General features: G+C 34.4%; 3 protein-coding genes across 3 annotated transcripts; 2 read left to right on the forward strand and 1 right to left on the reverse strand.

Moving 5' to 3' along the window:
• Positions 1-1,707: 1,707 nt before the first annotated feature.
• Positions 1,708-3,397, forward strand: LOTGIDRAFT_164379 (hypothetical protein; the record flags this gene model as incomplete). Its single annotated transcript, XM_009060906.1, has 2 exons — positions 1,708-2,705; positions 2,848-3,397. 2 exons carry the CDS (start codon positions 1,708-1,710, stop codon positions 3,395-3,397), a joined length of 1,548 nt encoding a protein of 515 aa, XP_009059154.1.
• Positions 3,398-3,878: 481 nt separating this feature from the next.
• On the forward strand, positions 3,879-7,025 carry LOTGIDRAFT_164380 (hypothetical protein; the record flags this gene model as incomplete). The annotated part of the gene is made up of 2 exons (XM_009060907.1): positions 3,879-4,839; positions 4,876-7,025. 2 exons carry the CDS (start codon positions 3,879-3,881, stop codon positions 7,023-7,025), a joined length of 3,111 nt encoding a protein of 1,036 aa, XP_009059155.1.
• Positions 7,026-8,565: 1,540 nt separating this feature from the next.
• Positions 8,566-10,779, reverse strand: LOTGIDRAFT_164381 (hypothetical protein; the record flags this gene model as incomplete). The annotated part of the gene is made up of 3 exons (XM_009060908.1): positions 8,566-8,703; positions 9,409-9,543; positions 10,279-10,779. 3 exons carry the CDS (start codon positions 10,777-10,779, stop codon positions 8,566-8,568), a joined length of 774 nt encoding a protein of 257 aa, XP_009059156.1.
• Positions 10,780-11,448: the final 669 nt, after the last annotated feature.

Genomic DNA, 11,448 nt, shown 5'->3' on the forward strand with positions numbered 1-11,448 from the left:
ATCCCGGAGAAAAACATCTCCCAGGGCACAATTATATAGGTCCAGGCACGAGATTAGATCTGTGTTTAGACGAAAATGATAATCCAAACCAGGGGAAGAACCCGTTAATAGAGTTGACGCAGCAGCGCTCCAACACGACATACTGTACAGAAACAAAGACGTAACATTCAGACACCAAGCCACTTTCAAAGAGAAATTACAAAGGGCTCTTATCATAAAACTCTTGAAGGCAAAATTGAAATTGGGTATGGGCATAGCAGACGAGATTCACAAAGAATTTCGAGAAAACAAACATTACCTCAAAGTCAAAGTTTTTGATAAAGATGAAATTTGGTCAGCCGATTTAATCAACATGCCAGTCGAGAGAGGGTACAAGTATTGTTTGACGGTGATCGACATATACACGAGATACGCTTGGGTCTTTCCCTTGAAACACAAATCGGGTCTGACTGTCAAACAAGCATTCGAAACCATAATGAAACAATCCGACAGACGACCCCTAAAGTTGTGGGTTGATAAAGGTAGCGAATTCTACAACAGAAATGTGAAATCTCTGGGGTTTGAAATTTACAGCACGCATAACGAAGGTAAAGCCGTAGTGATAGAAAGATTCAACAGGACTCTTAAAAGCAAATTATTCAAGAAATTCACGGAATTGAAATCTCAAAAATGGCTTAAAATATTACCAGTTGTTGTTGACGAATACAATAACAAAATACATTCGTCTATAGGTGTGACGCCATCGCAAGCCTCTAATAACCTGAATATCATAAAGTCCGTCAACACTCGAAACAACTTTGAAAACGAGTTTAGCAATTTGAATATTAAACCCAAATTCAAAGTTGGAGATCGAGTTCGTATTTTTAAATATAAATCATTGTTTCAGAAAGGTAACGTCGGCTATTGGACTAACGAGATATTCATCGTTGATAAAATAAACAACACATCACCTCCCACGTATGAATTGATCAATCAAGACAAAGAAAAAATCATAGGAAGGTTTTATCAAAATGAACTTCAAAAAACTGACTTTTAAAAATGAATCTCGAAAATGAAGATTTAGATGAAAGGTTAAGAAATTTAGATGTCGACAAGCATTTACGCTCTCTTAAATTAAGATTTTTTAAATTTGAATGTAAATTTATCTTCAAAATATTATTGAATGTGTTTTATCAGAATGTTATACAAGTTTTTTCAAACACAAACTACGTATATATTTTGTCAATTGGGTCTTCAGCAATACTTACCGCCTACTTCGAAAAACACCTAAAAAAAATCAACTTAAAAAATGAATGCATTTCTCGATAAATACGGAAAAGACACGACCACAAACTTTCAACTTGTGAAATGGGCCAAGGAGTTGAACATATCGCCGTTTTATTATTGCATGCGAGATGAAATTGATGAACTGAAATACAAAAAAGGTAAATTTTACGCCATCACAAACATTCATACTTCGGATCAAAAAGGAGTTCATCACTCTGCTTTACACAAAGATTCTTCGAATAACTTTTATTTCTTTGATTCTTTCGGTCTAGAACCGACAGAAGAGATAACGAAATTGACTAGCAAACCAATCAAATGTTCTACGTTTCAAATTTAAATGCCAGGACAAAAGATGTGTGGACAGCTGTCGCTTTGGGTTTTATATCGGTTGAGTTTGGGAGAAAAGTTTGAAGAAATTATAATAAATTTAACTCAATAAAAATGGCAAACAAGTTTGGATTAGGGTCTTTACCTCTAGAATCTAAAAATCCCATGACGGCGTTTATAAAAAAAGCGAAACCTTTTTTCGTGGATCAAATCGGAGACACCTTACAAGGGGATATCGATATGAACAATTTCAAAATAACTAATTTAAAGTTTCCAGGAAACGATAACGATGCCGTGAACAAGAAATATTTACTGGATCAAATAAACGCAATTCAAATAGATAAGGACCATGTTGAAAATAGAATAAATGACGTGAAAAGATACCTCAGACGAAATATTAAAAATCTTGTGGACGAACCCAAACTACAACAAGAGTTAACGAGTTTGAAACGTCTTATTCAAGTGGATAAAACAAGTCAGTTGCAAAATTTAATATCTAAATTAGACGATAAGATTACGAATGTAAAAATAGACGTCCAACGTTTAATAGACAACCCAAATGTAAACGAGGATAGATTGAAACGAAAACTAACCGCTTTGGAAAGAAAACTTGGCGAATTGCTAGCAGAACTAGACAAGACCGCGGACAAAACCGAGTTACAAAATTCGATATCCGATTTGAACGAAAAGATCGCGAAGCAAAAATCAGATGTTCAAGATATAATTAACACACTTCCCATTGACAAAGATACGTTGAAACGACAATTGACTGCTTTGGATACTAAAATCACGGACGAATTAGAAAAAGAAGTGGGTGTGATTAAAAACTTTCTTCAAAATAAATTTCGAGATGATATGAAAAATTATATTAAAGAACAGGCCAATCTTTTGGTATCTAGAATTCATGACGATTTTTTGAGACAAGAGAGAAAGTTGACCAAATTAGAAGCAATTGTCACGGACAAATCGTATTATTTCAATCTTCCATTCGAAAGTGACACTGTCTTCGATGAAAAAGACAAAATTTATAAATCAAACAAATACGGATTCAAAGCAGAAATAAAAGTGGGTACTCTCGCATACGGAGAACCTAAAAACGTATTCTTTTCGAGGTAATTGTCTGATTCAAATAGAGTTTCCCATGAAGGTTAAAGTCAATAAAGTAGTCTTCAAACAAACCGGTAATGCCGTCAAACATATTTCATTATTCAATGATGGTAATTTGGAAGAGAATATACGTTTGATTGATAAAAGGGATCAGGAAATTGAAACGAAAAATGGTAAATATGTAGACACCTTTAAAATGGAAGTAGAAAATGATAAGGATATCATTCGAATCAAAGATTTAGATATGATATTGGAGACGGAAAATCCACCATCAACCAACATTGCCAAAATTCCACGACGCTTACACGTACACGGAAAAATAGAATCGACCAGTCACGAGTTTTTACGAACAACAGACTTTGAATACGTAAAACTATATTTCGCTTTAGGTGAAAAATACACCTCGATCAATGTTCATAAAAGTCAACAAGAAAGAGAGTTTATAGTGCATTTATCGTTTGCCGAAGACTCCATCCTTGAAGGTGGTGGTTTTATTTTTAGAGCCAAGATAAACATCGAAAAAGAAAAAATAAAATATTCCTATCATCTTAAAGAGGACCATACGAAAAAAGAAATGTTGTTAGTACGCGTAAATGTTTTTACTTTTAATACCCGCAAATATAATAATGCTAGGCCAAACAAGCGCGCTCTATACGATATTCCGTGGTTCCATTTATCGGAAATTCACTTAATTTAACGACTTAAAAAATGGAACTCGAAAGCAGACAACAATACATGATAGACAAACAAGAAGAGTTGAAAATAAAGTTGAGACAGTGCAATACATGCAGGAAAACATGGAGTAGAATCGATTCTTTTTTCAAGCAGCGAGCACAGTTCTAACAGTAGGAGTAACGGTGGCAACGGCGGTGACTGGTGGATTAATGCTTCCGGTCATCGTCCCAACCATATTGGCTGCATTAACAGCCATTCAAACGACTTCTTGTGGTCTCATCACTTTAGGTTTCACGAGCAAAAAGAAAGCTCATTATAAAAAGAAAATGGATATCTTGAATATGTATCTTAATCAATTGTACATCTTTTTCGAAAGATCGAGAGAAGACAAGAACATATCAGTTGAAGAATTACAAGAATTCAATGAAATTCTGGACAAATTCCATACAGAAATATCAACGGTCAAAATAAAGAAATAATCAAAAATATATACTTAAAAAAATATGAATAAAATCGAACTTGCAGACGATGAAACATTGATAGAAAACGCCCTATTTTCCGATGTTATCAAGGCTATCTCTGATAAATTTAAAACATTCAAAGGACAAATTAAAATAGATGGAGAGATAGTCGAGGAAGGGAATCACAGACAATACATGTCACTCCTCGGTTTCAATGCCAAAACCTTTCACAATATCTTTTCAAATATGGACAAAAAATCCGATGCTTCCGATTGGTATTTTACAGGAAAAATAATTTTAATGAAAGACAATTTCCAAGAAATCAAAAGATCGAGAGTTGGCAGAGGAGGAACTGATCTACTAAAAAAGATCAATGAATACGAAGGCGAAAATTGTTACATACCTACAGATGGTCACTGTTTTATCAGATGCGTCAATCGTGTTTTAAACGAAGACTACACGAGAGAATTTCAAGAATATATCAACGGGTTTTCAAAAGCAAATAGAAAAGGAGTGATGACTTGCGCTAGAATGAAGGAATTCAACAAGAAATTCAACACTTCGTTTCAAATTTATAATCCCAAAAACAGACATTTTCATCCCAGAGACGTTCACGAAGAATTAGATTGGGTTTTTTACTTACACAACTCGCATTTCTGTCTGATTAGAAGCCAAAAAAGTTTGGGAATTGAAGAAATAGAAGACAATTACGAACAGGTGTGGAAAACGTGTAGAGACGATAACGCAGTAACACAGGTTTCACCTCTCAAACTAAACGTGCTTTCGAGTATGAGTGATGATGTGTTATTCGCTTGGGATTGCGAAACGTATTCAGAAAAAGACACGCGAAGAGCAATTCCTTATGCCTGCACTTTAATTAATTTAGAAAAACTAAGAAAAAAGTTAGAAACGATAAAAAATATCTTTCCAAATATAAATCCTACTGATAATCTTCCAGAAGAATTTTATGATAAACTAATGAATGTAGTAGAACTATTTGTAGGTACAGATTGTATAGATCAAATGTTGTAATATTTAGGTCAATATGATAGAAAGAGATTGATATTAATTTCTCATAACGGTAGTGGATTCGACAACTGGGTCGTGCTTAAAAATGCAAAAAAACTAACGCATTGCCCTTTAAAAACACCCAGAGGAATTCTATATTTTCCTTTATCTAATCCATACACGGATGAAGATTTACAGAAAAAATGGAAAAGACAGAAAGAAATAAAGGGTAATTATTTACAACATATTAATTTCACGTGTTCCTATCAACACGAATCCTCTAGTTTGGCTGCATGGGGAAATTCTTCCAATTTTCCCGCGAATTTGAGAAAGATTGCCGACGTAGATATCGCTAAATACACGCAAGACAACTGGGAGGAATTGAGACACGAATGGGAACCTTACGCCAAGAGAAACACTCTCTGTTTGGGAGCTTGTTTGATAAAATACAACCAAGTCACGAAAGAAGTTGTAAACCAGAATATGTCCAATAATCTAACGGCTCCATCTTTATCTTTAAAGGGTTGGTATTATTTATATCATTACGATAAAGAAATGGTGGAAGAAGAATGGTATGAAACTACTAGAATGGTTGCGAAACATACCGAAAAAGAAAACGTAGAAAAAGTTTATTCGCACACTAATCCTTTTATAAGAAATTTTATCAGACGATCTATTAAAGGAGGAAGAGTTTCGGCAAATAGAAAATCATTTGAAACGAACAAAATGGATGAAATTTGTAACGTATTAAAGGAATATATTTCACAAAGTGAAACACGAAGTGACACAGAAAGTAATAACATAATTGATTTATTCAAAGAATACAGTGCAAGCACAAAAGACAAAACGGAGGTTCATTCGAGACTTAAAAAAATAGAATGTACTAAACTAATGGCATTTGATGCTAACGGTTTATACGCTTCCGCCATGTCGGATTTAGACAGTGAATATCCGAGAGCGGAAAGTGGAAGACCGTTTCTACCAGAAGAAGAAAAAGAATTTGTGAAACTCTTCAATAAACAAAAATTCAGACCTAGAACAGATATTTTAACAGTGTGGTTTGACTATCCCAAAAACATGTTCTTCCAACCGATACCAGCTAAAGATAAAATCACTTTCACGAATAAAGAAGGTAAAAAGGAAACTGGTAACAAAATCAGGTTCAGAAATGGTTTCTGTCACGACGTTTTAACATCGGTCGATATTCAAGAAATAGTGAAAGCCGGTGGACGAATTATTAGAATATTAGATGGTATAGTTTACGAAGAAAATTTTAAAACTCCACCCTATAGAGATTATATTTTAATTTTGAGAGATTTAAGAAATAAATATAAACGAGAAGGTAATATCGTGGGTAGTAACTGCATGAAATTATTAGGTAATTCCTTGTATGGTAAATCAATTCAGAAAGATATATTCACAACTAGACATTTATGGAATGAAGCAACTTTACAGGCCAACTTTGATTCACGTGTTAAAACCTATGAGAAAATTAATGATACTCAATATATTGTTGAAACAGAAATTGAAGAAAAAGAGATTACTACCGAAGACAGTAAATCTACACGACTAACGCCTAGTCATTTGGGATCATTCGTTTTATCTCACAGTAAAAAAATAATGAACAATTTCATTCACGTCATAAATGGATTTTATAAACCCGAAATATACTATACCGATACCGATAGTTTGTACATTTCATCCAACAATTGGAAAAAACTAAACAGAGCTGGTTTGGTCTCCGAAAAAGACTATTGCAAAGGTAAAAACGATTACGGTGACGGTGGAATTATATTTGGTTTATATTTAGCACCAAAAGTCAAATACAACATCGTTTTGACTTCTGATGGTGTTTTAAAAGAAAAGAAAACGTTTAAAGGTTATTCTAATGATAAGATAAGTGTAGAAGATTACGTTCAGTTAGCAAGCGGGCATGATGTGTCGAACGAATTTAATAAACCATGGGAAAAAAGTTTCACCAATGGAGTAGTTATTCCAAATGATAAACAAACTAAAGTTTTTAGAAGTTATTTGAATAATGTTAAAAGAAAACCACCAAACAGTGAAGGAATTATGTATCCTTACAACGACAAAGATGAGTATAGTTTTGATGAAAACTATGAATTTGATGATTTCAATTATCTTACTATTCAAGAAGAGAATGAAGATTGTTTTAAATGAAGTTGAATGACAATTTCTTCGTTGCCAAAGTCTATGAACCTGTTTTTACCGTCTTTGATTTCCAGATTTATATCTTTGATCATGAAAGAATTGACTGGTAAATAGGTCGTTTGAGACGGTTTCTCTATAATTCTGTATCCGATCGGCACCTTAAAAGTCGGTATGCTGTATATGATTTGGGGTTTGTGCTTGTTGAAAAATCCACCGTTGATCAAATTACAGTGAATGTTGATCACATCGATGTCGTTCTCGATGTTGGCCTTGTGCGGCGCCAATGTCGATTGCGCGTATATTCGTTTATCGAACCCTAGTAACGCATTCAACGAATTTTCTACGTTGAAATCGACTTGAACGTTATTTCTCAAGATCAGTTTTATTTTGTTCAGATTCAAATTACCTTCGAATTCGATATTGTTTTTGCCGTTCACGCTCCCTGCGTATTCGGATAGGTAATCGTTGATGGCCACGTGTTCGTAGCTTCCCGCTAGTAAGCTTATGGTTTTGAACGTAACTCCGTTATGCGTCGATATTTTTAGTTGATTGTTTTTTTCGTTGATGTTTCTAATGGAATTGTTAACGGAGAAATACTTTAATCCCAGTTCGTATTGTTTATTGCGATCGAGTTCATACTCGTAGTCTACAGACAATTTGATGTCTGATTTATTCGAGGTGATAACGAACAATTGTTCTTTATTGGACATTTTTAATGACGTTTTTATAGTCTTTTTTAGTGATGATTTTTTTCTCCAAAAGCCGTTTTAATATGCCATTGACTTCGTTGTATTGTCTGTCCGATCGATGACCTTCTTTCATGGCCGCTAATATTATTTCTAATCTATTAAGCAATTCTTTATTGTTGTCGGATAAAAACGTTATACCAGATGCCACCATATCATCGAATTCGTCTATTTCTTGTATGATTGGATAATCTTCTGCATAATCATCTACATCCTCTTCATCTTGCTCAATAACTTTTGTTATATATAAATCAACTTCTTTCAATCTTCTTGTTTCGGGTCCTGACTTTCTGATCGCATGTAGAAATTTTGAGTATGCTACTAAATCCTTGTAATCGGCAATTTCAACATCCTCGCCATTCATTAAATCTATTAACCCTCTCGTTAATGTAAATATAAAGTCTTTTGTGTCGATTTTGAATTGTGGTGAATTTCCACTAAATTTTATTCTAAAACCATTAAACAACAAACCCTCATCATCAACGATTGGTGAAATGCTTTTTGGTAAATCTGGGTCAGGGTTTGAAAAAAGACGTTTTATATCATCTAATGTCTTAATTATAATACCATTATATTCAATCGCTTTGGGTTCTATACGAGGGGTGGGTTCTATAACGAGTCTCTTTTTAATATCTTCTTGACTTTTTAATATGGGTTGAAATAGAGTCTGTAGATTTTCCGTTAATCCGAGTTGTTGCAATCTGTTATTTTCAACTTGGGTCTTTATTTTATTCTTAGCTTTGATATATTCTCTATTTCTTTTTAAAAAATTATTCCAATCCGTCATTTTTAAAAAAATAAAATTAACATATATCGATCATAACTCTTTCTCCCGCAGGTTTTCTAGTATTTACAAATACATATCCATGATCATCTGGGTTTCTCCATTGAGCTTTACAAACCTTTTTAAATGTATCTCTATCCATTCCGTGATTTATAGACTGAATTATTTGAGATAAATCGTTTAAATCAAATAATAAAAAACAATTTGCATTTTTTCTAATGAAGATAGAATCCATCCCGTAAAAAGATTGGGATTAGTATATGCAGTGACAGTTGTGATGTCTTCCTTTGGTGAAGAATTCTTGTTGAACAGTTTGATTTCTTTGCGCTACGCAGTCGTCAAACAATATTAAGTTCTTTCGATTGCTATCAATATTAGACAAGTCTAGATCATTAACATTTTTCGTAAGAAAAACTTTTATATCCGTTGGATTGAAAGATGGATTCTTTGATTTAATGAAGTTTTCTATGATATCTTTTATTTCCACTTCTTCTTCGTTTTCTTCGTAATATTGAAATATGTCTTGAACGTCTTTCTTTGGTAAATATTCTAAAGCTTTGAGGAATTGATAATACGATTGCTCTGGTGTTGTTGTGTAGATATACAGAGAATCGAAATCTAAAAGATTTGGTGTTATCAACATGTTAAAAGTGAGATGAGTTTTCCCAGAACCTGAACTACCACAAATGCACATGAGCATTGGGTTACTAGGAAATATGTCCGAATATTTGAATTTCTTGCCCATTTTTATTTATTACATTTTCGTATCAAAAATCACCCCGTTGCCTTTATACTTTGAAAGGAAGATTCCCTCGCCCGAACGTATGTTTTCAAAAAATATGGCGTTGCCCTTGTGTTTGACCTTCATTTCTCCGGTGTCGATTTTATCTATTAATTTGCTTAATCCCTCTTTAACGGTTTTCTTGGTTTCTTCGCCAAATCTTTGTCCGAATTCTTTAACCGTCCCTAATATATCTCCTACTCCCGAGGAGAGCAGCTAAACCAGCAAAGATTAAAGGTAAGAAAGGTAAAAATCCACCTTTTTTAGTTAAATTCTCATCAATTCTTTCCAAGTCTATATCGTCTCTGACTTTGCAATGTTTGTATTTATCGATAATCTTTCGGGTTATGTGCACTTTTTTACTGTTGTAAGTTATTAGAGTCGGCGAATTCGCTTCTATTATTTTCATAACTAAAGTTTCTGGTTTCATTTTTAAAGGGTGTTTTTTTATTCAATTCTTATCATTCTTCTATCTGATATTTTAATCAAATGTTTTGCTTCTTCCAGCAATAAACAGTAGCCGGTCACATCTCCTTGTGTTTTATCGATGTGAATATTTATGTTTACCCCTGTTTTGAAAAGATCTTCTTGATGAGCTGACAGATCGAAACAAAAGATTGGATGATTGAGTGAAAAATCTGTGTATTCAAACTGAGGCGTATTTCCAAACAGTTCGCACGTGTTTTTATAGGTTCTGTACAATTCGTTGTAATCTTTTTTGGAAGGATCAATTGTCAAAGGTTGATTGGGATAATTATCGTTGTTCAATCTGACTTGAACTTTGCGAATGATGGGATCTTGAGTATGGTTCAATGCCACTCTGAAAATGTTGTTGTTGTTTGTCTGAGAGTCTGGCAAGTTTTTGAAACCGACCATTAGATATCTCGCTGGTTTGACGGTGTTGGTGATTGGCCACGTGGTGGATTCCCCAGTTAAAGTCATGCTACCTACCGTGTTACGACGAAGAAAAGCAATTTCGATGTCTTTGGTTAAAGAGTTGAATATTCTCGTTTCCACTTCTACGGAAGGAGTGATTACCGGTATGTAAAGTTGGATATTCGTTATTTCCAATTTTGCATCAGAGTTGTTTTCACCAAAGAATATCTTGTTGTCGTTGATTTCTCTTTGCAAATGAATTTTATACGGTAAACCTATGGAAACCTTTCTGTGTTCCAAGAGACCAAATAAAGGATACAACTTCCAATTAACATAATTACCCCATCTGTTTTTCTCAACAACATTGTTGTATTGAAGCGCTCGTTTTTCAAATCCTTGATTTACTCCGCGAGTCACTCTTTCCAGTGTGTTTCTAGCAACTACCCTTATCCGAGCAAGGTCTGCGTCATTTGCTACAGTTCTGACCGGTTCTTTTAAAACTTCTCCGCCACCGACATCGGGAATCCATCCCGAAACTGAATCGTAGTTTTTGGGATACAGAACCGTTTTCAACATTGTGTCAAACTCTCCGGGGTGTTTTATGGTCTATATATGTTTTCTCGGATTTGAACCAGCTTCCAAAACCATTTCGCTGAATAAAGACGGAAAGAAGTTGTTTTCTAAAGTCGTGTTGGTTTGTGGAATTCGATTCTGAGCGGCGTCTTTGATTTTGAAATCGCATCGGAAATGGGCATCGGAAAGCAGCAACCAATTGGACAACGAATTAATTTCAAAGGTAACTCTTCCTCCGTCAGTTATTTGGGTCTTTGTCCCTACCGATGGTGAGATGATTACGTAATCCTCTTTCTCCTTGTTGAACGAATATTGAATCGGATCATACAATTGAAAGATTGGATCCAATCTGTAATTTTTGCTTGCCATTTTTATCCAATGATTTTAAACCCTTTTCCGGGTTTTACAGGGCTTGTCGTTCTAGTCTCTTGTTTCTTAGTTCTCTTATTAGCTGCAGTTCTTTAAGTTCGTCAGATTTTTTCACTGCATCGCTTATATTTACTCCTGCTTTTGCCACAGATCCAAGAGCTTGCGCTTCTGAGGAAATGAGGGATTTGTTGTTTGAGACAAAATTGGCCACTTTGGGGATGAGAGATGTTAGCGCAGAGAAGAAATCGTCTCCTTCGAATTTTTTTTTTTCGTGTTTTAAAATTAAAGACATTTTTAATGCGG

The sequence above is a fragment of the Lottia gigantea genome, assembly GCF_000327385.1.
Source record: "Lottia gigantea unplaced genomic scaffold LOTGIsca_45, whole genome shotgun sequence".
NCBI classification, from domain to species: domain Eukaryota; kingdom Metazoa; phylum Mollusca; class Gastropoda; family Lottiidae; genus Lottia; species Lottia gigantea.